The 14,221-nt window shown below is 44.2% G+C and overlaps 1 protein-coding gene and 1 long non-coding RNA gene across 2 annotated transcripts; one reads left to right on the top strand and one right to left on the bottom strand.

Annotated features, from left to right (window-relative positions):
* Positions 1-741: 741 nt before the first annotated feature.
* On the bottom strand, positions 742-4,842 carry LOC138831821 (nuclear envelope pore membrane protein POM 121-like). The gene is made up of 4 exons (XM_070028849.1): positions 3,334-4,842; positions 2,731-2,950; positions 1,763-1,920; positions 742-1,443 (listed from the first exon to the last, which is right to left on the bottom strand). The coding sequence occupies exon 1, from the start codon at positions 4,840-4,842 to the stop codon at positions 3,628-3,630; it is 1,215 nt and encodes a 404-aa protein (XP_069884950.1). The 3' UTR covers positions 742-1,443; positions 1,763-1,920; positions 2,731-2,950; positions 3,334-3,627.
* Positions 4,843-4,933: 91 nt separating this feature from the next.
* LOC138831616 (uncharacterized) lies at positions 4,934-11,460 on the top strand. Its single transcript, XR_011373402.1, has 2 exons — positions 4,934-5,207; positions 10,997-11,460. It is a non-coding gene; the product is annotated as an uncharacterized lncRNA (long non-coding RNA).
* Positions 11,461-14,221: the final 2,761 nt, after the last annotated feature.

Below are 14,221 nucleotides of genomic sequence, written 5' to 3'. Positions count from 1 at the left end.
TCACCTGCTGAATAAAACCTCAAGAATATCCTCCCCACCACAACCATAAAAAAAGAAAGAAAAAAAAAGAAAGTCTCTGTCTAACCTATGCGAACTTTAAAACATCAAATGAGAAATGAAAATATCACCCTAGTGTAAAAGACAATTAGAGCAGAAAATTCATGAAATTATATTTCAGGATATTTTGGTTAAAAGGACTGTCAAGATTATAGAAAAGGCTAAGGAAACAAGGAGAAAGGATTGTCTGTGAAACTATGAAGCCACAGCAGGCTTTACTGGCAGGAGTTACACATTTCCTTGTCAGTATGTGTGCCATTCTCCAATCCATAATGTACACTTGATCACCACACTAAAGTGATATTTTCTGGCATTTACAACATTCAAGGTAAATCTAATTGCAAAAACAAAAACCTTACTTATGTTTATACAATACCATGCATATATTAAGGCACTAAGTAAGAGAGATACTTTAAAAGGTAATTAGAGATGACAACACAGGGGGTAAAACCAAAAGAAACACAGGGACATGGAGAGTCAACTACATGACAAAGAGTATCGATGACTGCTTACATGAAGGACTCAATTTTATGCAATACTGAGCAAACGGCTCAAATAAAGTCAAGGGAAAGGAGTATTGTAACTTCACAACCAAGACAATGAAAAATCTACAGTTGAATGTCCAAAACAATTTATTAATCATAGAATAGTAAACAAAATAAAATAGTATCAATGGGACAAATTATGAGAAATATCTAAATGAGAAGATGGGCATGCTAAATTCACCAAAGTCTAATTTGTAGCACAATATACTTGTTAACAATTATACCATGTTAAGCAAAAATATAAAATACTGTCAATACAAAAGAATTTGGTGAGATCTATGTATTAGAACTGAGTGAAAGGGACATGAAATAGAAGCTCAGCCTTCCTTGCCCAGGTGGTCAGTCCATGTCTCCTGATGCACACTAGGGGCCCTCGCCTAGAGGTGGGTGCGGTTGAGTAAACTGGTAAGGGGGATAACATCATATCTGGGCTGCCAGCCATAGACGTCCAAAATCATTCCTAAGTTCAGGAGCTATCATATTGGCCATAACGAGGAACCCTGCTCCAAACTCAATTCACCAGGCCCAGGAGACTGGAGATAGTTCCATCCAGCCATACCAACAAGCCTCCACAAGTACCATTCACGGTCTTCTTCTCCAAGGAAACAGCACACTTGAGTACAAACTGACACATGGCAAGGATGGCACAATCCACTCCCAGTGAGGAACATAGAGATGTCTGGTCAGCCAGCAGGTTGTTGGATTCCAAGGCACAACTGTAGGCAGCCTGTGCCATCACGCCTTCTTCAGAAGGATTCTGTCCTTGAGAGACACTGGGCTGGTAGACAGGACTGAAGATGAACACTCAGACTGCTTGCTGGACAAAGCACAGGTGCAGCAACTGGGAGAAAAGCAAGATTCACAGTTATTCCAAGCATGGACACAATAGGGGATGTGCTAGGACAAAGCAGCAAAAAATGGGGAATTTTAATCCTAAAAGAGCCAGAGGTACAGAACCCTCTTTTGCATCCAAACCAACATTTGGAAAACATTAGGAATGACCCAATTGTCCCAGCCCCTGACACATCCAGCCTCCCTCAAACAGAGCTGCTCCATCTTCTAGATGGAGAGGACCATCTAAACAAGTTCAGCACTACATGAATACTCAGGAGAGCCAGTGAACAATAGGTACAGTTGTTCTTTTAGCTCTGCAGACTCACCTGCCTGAGTGTTGAAGTCCTGGTATGTGGCTTCTTGGGTCCTGTGCCCTCCTGCACCTTTTTGATATACCCCCTTCCTCCAGATGGACAGATATCCATCCAGTGCTGAGAAGGAGGGGACCTGGAATCCATCTGACTTCCAACACACAAGGGTCTGCCTGTGATGTGACAATAAGCAAATGTTTAAAATACTGCTGATGCAAAGAAGATGGCAATTTACATCTACACCTGAGAAGGAAGGATATGTGAAGTACAAGTCTGCCATCCACACAAAGCAATTCTGGACAATTCCTGAGTAAGCAAACACTGACAAAGCTCTCAATGCAAAGCTATAGCATAACATCTAGTTGTGTTGAGAAGAGACATCACATCAAAGTCTTAATTTCACTCAAAACCATAGAACTGTTGGCAAACACTGAAAAGATTGCCAGTGCAAAAGTCTTAGCAAAGCAATGATCTAGGGGAGTGAACCAATTATGACTCCAAGAGAAAGTATTAACTTTTAGTAATGACAGGTAGTGTTAAACAATAAAATATTGTTAAGGCAAAACAATTGTAACAAACATTCAGAATTAAAACAAGTCCTTGTGAAATGTACTAAGGTTTAATTTCCAATACAATATCATCACAAAATTATGGTATGTATGCCAATTTTTAAAGATAGTGTGGGACCAAATGTACATTGCATCATCTGGTCATTCATTCAGTTCGTAGTGAAGGGGAACTGAAACCTGAGACCTGACATCTGAAGATGGTCAGTCCAGGTCCTCTGATGGACACTGGGGATCCTAGTCTAGAGCTGAGTTGGGTAAGCAGGTAAAAGTGAGAGGAGCCCTTGCTTCTTCAGGACCATCCTATCTGGCCCACAAGCCTGTCAAAGTCAAAGCATCATTCCAAACATCTGTCAGGAGTCAGCATTGTGGCCTTCCAGAGCACTGGAAAAAGTGAAATAAGACCTCCACACATACCATTCAGTTCTCTTCCACGGGAACAGCACAATTGAGTCTTGCAAAGTGCCACAGGATAACTGGAGGACCTTCCAATCCCATGTTGTCTGGGCAGCAGCAAGTGGTTGGGTGAAGAGGAACAATTAGAAGCAGCCAATGGGATCCTGTCAGCTCCAGAAGAATCTGTTCTGGAGGGAGAGTCTCTCTGGCTCTGCCAGGCTACCTGGAGTCACTAAGCATCCTGGAGGGTTTAAACAGGTAGGAGATGAATGCTCAGGCTGCTGTGCAGAAGAAAGCAGAGCTGCACCTACTGCACTCCAAGGCATAGATCCAAAACAGATCTCTGAGGACAAAGCAGCAAGCTATTGGGGAAATGGTAAGTCTCAAAGAGCCTGAGAAAGACAGCCACTTCTTACAGCCAATCCTAGCAGGTCAAGCTCAGCAATGACCCAGTTGCACCACCCCATGGAATGCACACCAGGTACCCAACCTCCAGACAAACTTCCCCACCTGGGAGCTCTGGAGTCTGGTAGGAGGCAACTGAAACTGGCCTTCACTACACACAGCCCCAGAGGACCCAGGGGCACCATGGACAGAGAGATGTTGTTTTCATCCTCTGCTCACCTGGATGAGTGTTGAAAGGAAGGTATCCAGCTTCTTCTGACCTGTTCCATTCCGTGTCTTCTCCAGGTGCCCACTTCCTGCAGAAGTGACAGGGCACTGGCCGCTATGGCCGCTCACGGTTATCCCTGGCCAGCTGAAGCTAGAGAGGCAGGATAACTTTGCTTGGTGCAACTCCAGAGTGCCAGGGGCTCTTCCTGGCAGGGTTTGAGATCCAGACAAGGGAATGTGGGGGGGGGCATAGGTTAAGGGGGCCAGGGGTTATCTTTTAGTGGTGTAGTGCCATGGGGGCTCCAGTCAGGGTGGAGCCAGCCACACCCATGGCAAGGGATGGGGCTGCTGAAGCCAGAGGCCCAAGTCCCCTGGCGCCTTGGGTGGGTTGAGGAGGCTCCAAACAAGAGGCTGCTGCCGTGCGTGCTTCCGTGGGATGGAGGCTGGGAAGCAGAGTGCTCCAGAAATGCAGCTGCTCCCTGGGGTGGCCCCGATGAATCCAAAGCCCAAAGGACCTGCGGAGGCCACCAAGCTGCCAGATGGAAAAGGGGCCTGGGACGAGCTGGCAATCCTGGTGCCAATGGTGCCGTTGGTGGTGGTGGTGGCCTGAGAGGTGATCTGCCAGCCAGTGGTGGTGGACAGGCCCAGGGAGGGCTGAGGTCTGGCAGAGAGCGGCAAGGTGGAGGCTGGGCCTGCCTGACTGCCCCAAGCTGACCGACCACAAGAGCCCCGCGCCATCTGGGGCTGCGCCGGCGCTGGTACTGCGGTTGGCGCTGGCGCTGGCTCTGCAGGTGTGCGCACGGCCTCACCTTCTATTCCCTCCAAGGAGCAGCGCAGGCTGGCATCAAGGACTGCACTGGGGTCCCCGAAGGCGAGCTTGGTGCGCACTCTGGGATGGACGCGGAAAGCCGGCTTGTGGCGGGAGGCAAGGGCCACGTGGCAGGCAGGCCTGGCTGTGCGCTGGCAGCTGCAGCGGGCCTCTCTGCTGCCAGAGGCAGGTGACGGGCTGAGCGGGCTGGGGCAGCCAACGGAGCTGGAGCAGGTGGCTGCTACCGAGCTGGGCGAGGCGTGCGGCTGGCAGCCGGGGCCTGGGGAGGCCAGGGCCACAGGGGAGCCGGCGGCAGAGGCCAGGGGAGCCCCAAGGAGGCAGCGCCGAGGGCTGCACATGGCGGCACTGGCCTCGGGGGGAGCCCGCGTGGAAACGGGCCAGCAGGGGAGGCCGTCAGCGCTGCGGCCAGGCTGGCCACTGGTGCGCCTGGGGGCCACCGACCTCCCGCAGGAGCTGCGCCACTGCTGTGCCAAGGGCTGGCGACAGACCCGGGCAGCGCACTCAGCCCTGAGCCCGGGAGACGGCTCCTGCGGCTTCAGCGATGGCCTTCCGTCCCCGGCGCTGTCTTGGTGCCGTCTCTTGGGGTGTGGGCCAGCCACGGCGCCCTGCTCTTCTGCGGCCCTGGTCTTGGTCTTCCTGTCTTGGGCGCCCTCGGCGGGGGGGTCCTGGACAGCCCTGGAGCGCGGGGCCATGCAGGAGGCCGCAGCCTGTGCGCAGGCGCCGGTGGTCTGCGCCTGCGCCTGCGCCTGCGCTGGCCGCCGCCACCCTGTGCTGGTGGGCGGGGGCGGCCTGCGGGTCGGGGGTCTGCGCGCTCTCCTGCTGCCAGCCTTCTTTGCAAGGTGGTGCGGGATCCAGCACACAGCAGGCAGCCGGCCTAGCAGCAAAGAGCGCGCCTGCCTGAGCAGAGAGCGTCTCCGCGGCCAGCTGACAAAATGCCTGCTCCAGGCCCCGGCATGGCCGCGGGATGGCCTCTTGCCGGCCCTCACCAGATCCCTGGGGAGCCAGGAGCACAGCAGGGGGATGCTCTTGGAGGCCGAGGGCTGCTGAGGCCCAGCAGGTGCGTGGCGCTCAGTGCCGTCCTGGGCCGGGATGGCCGCAGGCAGGGAAAGTCCAGCCTTGCCCAGATAGGCGCCCATGGCGCACGTTCAGAGGCGTCGAGGCAGCCCTGCGATCAGAGCCGCTGGCGCTCACATTTGGCTTTCCCGCCAACTCTCGGGGGCGCAGGCCAAGTGAATGAGCATCGTTCGTTCGTTGGTTCGTTAGTTCGTTGGCTGGTGGCCAGCGCGAGCCACCTCTGACGTCTGAGGTTCTGCTGGAGCGAGGACAGGGCGCATGCGCACCCTGTACCGCGCGCCTGGGCCTAGTGCCTAGCCCTGTGCCCCCAGGCCAGGCCGCCTCCACCTTCACCAAACCCTTCACTGCCCAGCAATGGCAGTGCCACAGTCGTCGCCACAGCACCAGCCGCAGACTACTTACAGCACATTCATTGAAGCCTAGTCTTTCCTGTTGGGGCTGCCTTCAAACCAGGATCCTCACATCTTAGCCAACTGATTAACTAGAATTACAAGCATGAGCCACTAGTGCCTGCCTTCTATAGACATATCGAAACTACATCTGGCTAGGCTAGCATCAGTAGGAGGAAAAGGCCAATGACTGTGCCTCATGCCTGAAATCCTAGCTCCTCACCAGGCTGAGGTGTGAGGATGCTGTGGCTGCAAACCATCCCAGGCAGGAAAGTCATTGCCATCCTAGCCTCAAATGAACCAACAAAGACTGGAAGTGGAGCCCAGAGTTAGAGAGCTAGCCTCCAATAGTAGTGGTGACAGAATATTATTATTAATGATAGGCTTAGTGGTAATATATATTAGGAGTGTATACTGAACTCTATTTTGTGTTGTTGTTCTAGCTGAGCAGGAAATGTAGCCACGTACCAAGTAGGAACACCTGATCTTCTATCCATAAGAGGTCTAGCAATCATTACAAATTTCAGTATATCTGGAAGTATTACAACCATCGACCTAACATTAGGTAGAGGTTTAAAGACATAGCCTTTTTACCATGATCCTCAGATCTCAGCCTCCTTAGTAGCTAGGGTTACAGGCATGAGCCATCGGCTCCTGGCTTGTCAGAACCTTTTGCGTCAGAGCCTTTCTGTATTGGTAGTGTGGATGTGGGTAGGTGCAGAACATTTCCTTGGCTTCAGGATCTGCCAGCAAAGCAGGAAGGTGACTTTGTACCTATTCCCGGTGGTTATTTTTGCTGGTAATAGTAGTAGTGGTATCCAGACTTTACCAAATCTATGGGTAATAAACTACAAATATTTCAGGCTTTCTGTGAAGGATCACTTGTTAGGATGGAATCCAGAAGCTAATCATACTGAAAACAGAACATAATGAAGATAGAATTCTAGAAAAATATAAAGACAGAGAAATGAATAAAATGTATCCAATTGAATAAAATTTAGTGGGAAAACGTAGTCAACAAAAAAAGAATTGAACTTTAATAATGAAAGTACTTACATGTGATTAATATGCAAATGTCATGATATTTATTCATTAAGTAACAGATCATCAAAATATATGGCATCCATGAATTCCTAGCTCCAGCAACCAGGGAAGAAAGATAAAATAAAGGGATACAAATAGAGGAGAGATTCATGTTACTCAGATTTGTGAGTGACATTATCCTTTGCAATATAAAAATTCTTAGATCTGTGAAACTCTTTCAGTAAAGTAGCAAATGCAAAATTAACTTACAATAATCAATGACTCTATACACCAAAACCAAACAATCTGATTTTTTTAAAAATCAAGGAAACAGTCCTATTGGCAATATTCCAAAATAAATAAATACATGCATATAAGCATAGGAAATACATAAATACTTAATACATTTATGCATACATATATACCTACATGAATAGCTAGGAATGAAGCTAACAATGTTGGTGAAAGACCTCTTTTATGCAAGCCCAATAACAATGAATTTTTTCAGTCTGGCATTGTAAGGAAATTCTCCTTGCTAAATCCTAACAAAACAAAAACCTTTTTAGTTGGTAAATGTTATTTTTCTGCTATTCAGGCTTCACACCCCTATCTTATAGGGAAAATGACTCTGGAATGACCAAGATATTCTTTATTATTATTATTATTACTAATTTTTAGTGCTAATCCCAGAGCTTGAACTCAGGTCCTGTATGCTGTCTCTGAGCCTAGCACTCTACCACTTGAGCCACACTCCAGTCTTTTTGGTTCATTGGAGATAAGAATTTGTCGCTCTTTTTTTCCCCCAATGCATCAAACCATGATCCTTAGATCTCAGCCTCCTAAGTAGCTAGGGTTACAGGCATGAGCCACCTGAACCCAGCTATTCTTTTTGTTTTAATTTAAAATCCTCTGTTCAGACCTTCCAGACACTCATTCCATCTATTTTATGGAATTGCATATAAAGTCATTTGAGATCTTAAAGACAAAATTTGTTGTAATTTTACTTTTGGTGGTATGTTTAAGGCTCTCTAGGAAAAAACAACAATGCACAATGAAAATATGGAAAACTACAGGGAAAGGCTAAGAGAATGGGATAGAAGATACCCGTGAATAGTTACAATGTGGGCAGCTGAGGAAGAAGTTTTCACTAACTCCACAAGGAATTTGGACCTTTGTCTAACACTGACAGAGCAGGGTACATGCGTTTAATGTTATGCGTTGCATATAATGTAGCATCAGTTCCCTTTAACTTAAAGTAGAACATAAGGGGTCCAGCTCTATTGTTTTGTAGACTGACTCAGATATAACTTTAGTTTATTCACTTTGGCCCCACTTGATATCTCTGTCCGTTTGTCCAAACAGGAAGTCATGTTTCATCACTTGATTTAAATGCTGTGGTAACAGATATCTTTTGGTCCTCTCTGCAGTTAACAAGCAACCTGTGGGGTATATATCCTCTGATCTCAGCAACTTTCATCAGGGGCTTTAATATTCATTGTTGATGTTTGCCTGAGTCAGTCATCAAATTGGTGAAATCCTGATGGTTTTCTAAATCATTGTTCTTCTATGTTTGTTAGCTGGGATCCTTTTGTAAAGAAGACCCTCTCAACTCAGGTGCCATGGCTCCTAACTACTCGGGTGGTTGAGATCTGAGGATGGCAGTGGGAAACCAGCTCAGGCAGGAAAGTTTATAAAACTTTTATGTCCAATTAACCACCCAAAAGCCTAAAGTGGAGCTGTGGCAAGTGGTAGATTGTTAGCTTTGAGTAAAAAAGCTCAGGGACAATGCCCAGGCCCTGAGTTCGAGACTCTCTCTCAACCATTATTAGTTGGAAAATCATTAATACTAGGATTCTGTTTTAAGCCATTGTTGTTATTATTGCTAACGTGATTGTTTTGAAGCTGCTTTAATTAATCCAGCTTTGGCCAGCTGAAGATTCTCAGAGTCAGCTTTTTGTTCATGTACCCCCATGTGTTATAGAATATTTTTTCACCTGGAACAATAGGAGGCAAAAATATAAAAGTAATATAAAATACTTTAATATTTTTTGCCAGGCTCATGCCTGTAATCCTAACTACTTAGAAGGCTTAGATCTGAGGATCATGGTCCAAAGCCAGCGTGGGCAGGATCATCCAAATAACCACCAAAAACCTGAAGTGGAGCTGTGACTTAAGAAGTAGAGCATTAGCCTTGAGCTAAAAAAAGCTCAGGGACAGTGCCCAGGCCCTGAGTTGAAACCCCAGGACAGGTATACATGCACACACAAAAAATACATTTTGCTCTTAAAAACATTGCATGTGTTTTGGAGAACTGTGCTCATTTATCCATGGTCTTTATCAATTGCCACATAGTTTATTACCATTTATATGTTGCCCTTAAAGTGATCTGTACAACTATTGAGTCACAGGATTTAAGCTAGATGATTCAGTATCTAAGATTTGAATAATGTAATTGGGTAATTTTACACTTTGCAAGTAAACCTCTTTTTCCTCTAGTAACAAGATCTGAATTTAATTAGATAAATGTGTGCACAGAGACTTTAAGCCAGTAGATTCATTTAAACTAAATTAAATAACTGAGACTCAATATATTTGCCAGGAATATGTGTGGAGTATCATTGAAATAGATGGAGTGATAAAAAGAAAATTTACAAAAAAAAAAGCTACAAAGAATAGTTTTGTTTTTTTTTTCTTTTTGCCAGTCCTGGGCTTCAATTGAGGGCCTGGGCACTGTTCTTGAACTTCTTTTGCTCAAGGCTAGCATTCTACCACTTGAGCCACAGTGCCATTTCCAGATTTTCTGTTTATGTGGTACTGAGGAATCAAACCCAGGGCTTCATGCATGTTAGGTAGCACTCTACCACTAAGCCACATTCCCAGACCCAAGAATAGTATATTTTTATGACATGTGTGTGTGTGTGTTGTGTGTGCACATATACAAGTTGTTTGCTTATTGTTCTTTTCTTTCTTTTTTTTTCTTGCTTGCTTGCTTTCTTGCTTTCCTTTGTGCTGGTCCTGGGGCTTGAACTCAGGACCTAGATACTGTCCTTAGCTTTTTTGCTCAAGGCTAGCACTCCTCAAGTTTAGATACAGCTTCACTTCTGCTTTTTTGGCTACAATTGGAGATAAGCCCCATGGACTTTCCCGACTGGGCTGGCTTCAAACTGCAATCCTCAGAATTCAGCCTACTGAGTAGCTAGGATTGCAAGTACAAGCTGCCAATACCCAGCTGATTCATGATAGTTTAAAAAAAATTTACATTTAAAAGTACTAGCTTACCAACCAGTCTAGGAAATAACATGGATTTTTTTTATTTGTGTGTTTGAATTTTAATATTGAAAAGATTCTAAGTGATTGAAAGTAATGGAACATGGAGAAGTTGTAAAAAGAAAACAAAACAAAAACTAGTATCCCAAGTAACAACTTTAGTACATGGTCTTAAAGTTTTCTTCTCCATCAAATATGATATTGAAATAAATAGCAGCGACATCTACTGGAATTGGTCCTGTAATTGTTTATTTAGTTGGCAGACTCTGGAAACAGCTTTTTCAGATGTGGTTCTGTTGGTGTCATGTAGCAACAGTTGCACACAAGGTATGAGAAAGTCCTCCAATGTTCTGAGTCACAAAAGTATTTCCGTAAACTTTGGGGTGTACTTCTATAGTTTAAAAACATTTAACAATAATATTTCGGAAATTTGTCCATTTGTTTAACTTTTGTGGGATTTGGAGTTTAGGGAGTAGGAAGTTAGATTTCTCAATGCATAAGAAATTAGGCATAAATTATGAGAGATTTATGGTGTTGGGTGCCTATGCATATTTCCTGTATGAAAACATTCTAACTTCTTTGGAAAATTTATCTCTGGTAGAGGTGTTTATGAATCCATAATTGTGCTGATTTAAAATCTTGAAAAGATCTGTTTTATATATGTGTTTGTTTGGTATTTGAGGATGGGAACTGAACCCAGGACCTCACACATGCTAAGTGTGTACTCTACCTCTGTGGTGAACCTCCAGCCTTGCTTGTTTCCATTTCCATGTGGTTACATACACATAACCATAGGTACCGTTTGAAGTTGCAGAAGCTTGATGGCATGAAGTACATTCATACTACTAAGCAGTAATGAGGAAATGATTCTAAATTGGACTCTTTTTCCCAGTTTAGATTTCTTTTGGGTTGAGTCACAATATAGAGCAGAAACAGGAGTCAAAAATATATAACATCCTACCTTGATTGACAGGCACTGTTCTAGTGAGATAATTACTACATATATAAAATAAAAAGACCTGAAAAAGAAATCACTTCTTATTATATAAACTCACATAGAAATAGACCGCTAAAGCTTTCTTTCTCACTAAAGTTTTTTGCAGCTTATAAAGGACAAATGAAGTAGACAATCCACAAAAGATGATGATGAGGAGGAGGAGGAGGAGGAGAAGGAGGAGGAGGAGAAACAGCAGCAGCAGCAGCAAGAGGAGGAGGAGAAAGTAACATGAATGACAAAAGAGCAAAAACTTGTGCACTGTTATATGTCACACACTGTTTTGGCATACAAACTCTGTCATATTATTTTACCCTTAAATTAATCCTATGAGGTAGACACCAGTACAGAAGAGAGAGTGGAATATAAAGACATAGAAACTGCTTCTGGGATTCATAACCAAGGCCCAAGTCCTGATCTTCCATTTACTTGTTGTATGGCTTTGGGAGAGTTACTTCTCTATGTCCTTAGTTTCCTTATCTGGAAAATGGGGATTATGCCAATCATAGTTGCTGCCTTATAAGATTGTTGATGTAAAGATTAAAAATTAATTGTTATGTGTAAGACACACAGAAATGCAAGCCAGATTTATCTGACTTCAAAACTCTGCCATTCACCTACTCTATAAGAAATGACAAGGCCTCCACACAGCAGTGTTTCTACTTCACAGTAACTGTGTGTTCAGAGCACATGCCTAGCCTGAGAATGCTAACGTGAGTCACACATCCCACACTCACTCCATCTTTCAAGCTGTCAAAGCAGGCAGGGGCAGCAATAATATGTCCACAGGCAACAACAAGAAAGCTCCTAGTAAAGAACTTTAATAGCTGGGTGTGGTAGAGCACTCCTGTAATCCCAGCACTTGGGAGGTGGAGTTGATGAGAATCACATAGTCCAAACCTGTCTCAATTTTAAAAAAAATTAAGAACAACTAGTAAAAGTAAGTAAATAAAGGGGGTTAATTCTATATCCCTAGGGTGGGCTTGGAAGATCTAAGACAACTTAAGAACAGCTAGACTAGATTGTTGTATTTGTAAACCTTGGATAAAATGCCTGAGAAACCACATAGCTGACTCTAACTCTATTAGGTGGACTAATTAAGACCCTAGCTCATCCCTGTGGCACTAGAATCCTGGCTACACAGGAAGTTGAGATCTGTGGATTGAGAATGTTCATGGCCAGCTCAGGAGGAAATGTCCATAAGATTCTTGTCTCCAATTAACCAATAGAAAGCCAGAAGTGGACCAGCCTTGAGCAACAATTATACGGAGAACATAGGTTTTTTTTCAAAATGTCTCCCCTAGTCTGGACCTAGGAGTAATGTAGATAGATAGACAGACGGATGGACGGACGGACAGACGGACGGACAGACAGACAGACAGACAGACAGACGACAGACAGACAGACAGACAGACAGACAGACAGACAGACAGACAGACAGACAGATAGATAGATAGATAGATAGATAGATAGATAGATAGATAGATAGATAGATAGATGGATGGATGGATGGATGGATGGATGGACGGATGGATGGATGGATGGATTTGGGTTCGTGGATTGGCTTACATCACCACCAAAGCTGAAAAGTTCTACATGCTGGTAGTGTCTGACTCAATCCATGAAGCTATAAGTCTCAGAACCAGGGAGGCCAAGGATGCAGCTCTCAGTCTAAGGCTGATCTCAAAAAAAAAATCCCTGGAGTTTGATGTTTAAAAGCCACAGAGCAGAATGCCACCTACTTGAGAAGAGAGCCAGACAGACAGCCTTTCTTTCCCTTTGGTCATCTCAGCCTCCAGCAATGGGCTGGGACTACAGCAATGAAAACTGATCTTCCTCACCTAGTTGGATGAGCCACCTGCTAAACTTCCCTAGAAACAGCCATACAATCCTCTCTGCATCTTTAATCCAGTCACGTTGACACCCAGTGTTAACCACCACCAAGAGCAGAACAGAATACAAACATTCAAACACGCGAAAATATCTTCAGCCAAATGAACTCAGCAAATGTTTCTTCCTGTCTACCTTCCAGACTTGGGACATGATTGCAGTTCTCCACTCCATTCCTACTGATGTTTGGTGTGGACAAGCAACTTTGCTCCTTAAAATATAGAGGACACACTAGAATCTTTACAGTAGTGAGTGGCACCCCCAATTAGCCAACTCTAGCAGCATCATAGCTGGAAATAAACCCTTTTGTTACAGCCTCCCTATGCTTCCACATCCAATTGTTCCATTTCAACTTGGGAGGAACATAGTACTTCACCACCACAAATAATGAAACTGAGATTTGTTCATGACCAATACAAGAGCTATGTCCACCTGAAGCATGTTACCAGCAGCATTTGGCTACTGAGTACTTGAGCTGAGGCTCACCCAAACTCAGGTGTACCAGTCAAATAAACAGATGAAACAGGACTCTGGACATTCACACAGTGAGATCAGAGGAGGATATTCTTAGGAGAGGATAACAAAGGTTCAATAGCTATGGGCTTATAATGATATAAAATGATGTTTATCAACATGAACTTCAAGAAATGGGAACAAAGAGTTTTATGTTATTTTACTTCTTGTGTTTTTAAATTTTTTTAAAAAACTTTTTCTCCTTTGTCACTGTTTTTGATTCTGTACCTTTTGTCTTATATGTAAATTTATCTGTTTTGGGGAGAGTAAGGGGGAGCATAATAATGGTGAGACAAATGGGAACAAATGCGGCAGATTCACTGGACACTAAGTTGAATTATACAACTTATGGGGCAGTGGGGTCAGGAGGTAAAAAATTGGGAGCAAACAAGGGAAGAGGTGACACTGTTCAAAAAAGAAATGCACTGCTGGGAGTGTGGCTCATGGTAGAGCAAGTCATTAGCATGCATGATACCCTGTGTTCAATTCCTAACATTTTCCCCAAAACATTTATATAGATTATATGATGAACTATTTAAAATACTGGGCTAAGTAAAATTAAAATTAATTTTGCCTTTCTAGCCCAATATTTTGAAATGCAGTTACTAAAAATTTATAAGGGAACCATTTGCATTTATAATCCATGCTCTATTGCAATTAGATAGTGCTAATTTGCAGGTTAGGTTGAAGAAACAAACACAAAAAAAACATAACCTCGATGTTTTCTAGCATGTGTTTCCTTTCTCCTCAGAGTGAATTGACCTAGTGAAGGTGGTTTGGCTGATTGCACATGAAAATGTATTTATTCATGAATTCCTACAACAAATATTTTTATAGAGTTACTGTATGCAAACCTCTGTAGGAGGGTGGTATTATTTGGCTCTGCCCTGATCTCTCAGTCCTGCTGAAGACAACAGTTTT

This window comes from Dipodomys merriami, unplaced genomic scaffold (genome assembly GCF_024711535.1).
Source record: "Dipodomys merriami isolate MVZ:Mamm:240054 unplaced genomic scaffold, mDipMer1.0.p SCAF_2, whole genome shotgun sequence".
NCBI classification, from domain to species: domain Eukaryota; kingdom Metazoa; phylum Chordata; class Mammalia; order Rodentia; family Heteromyidae; genus Dipodomys; species Dipodomys merriami.
This window is presented reverse-complemented; position numbering and strand designations above follow the sequence as displayed.

What these genes read in the sequence shown, in the direction of transcription:
- LOC138831821 (XM_070028849.1), bottom strand. Translation starts at nt 4,842, where the DNA reads ATGGCCCCGCGCTCCAGGGCTGTCCAGGACCCCCCCGCCGAGGGCGCC.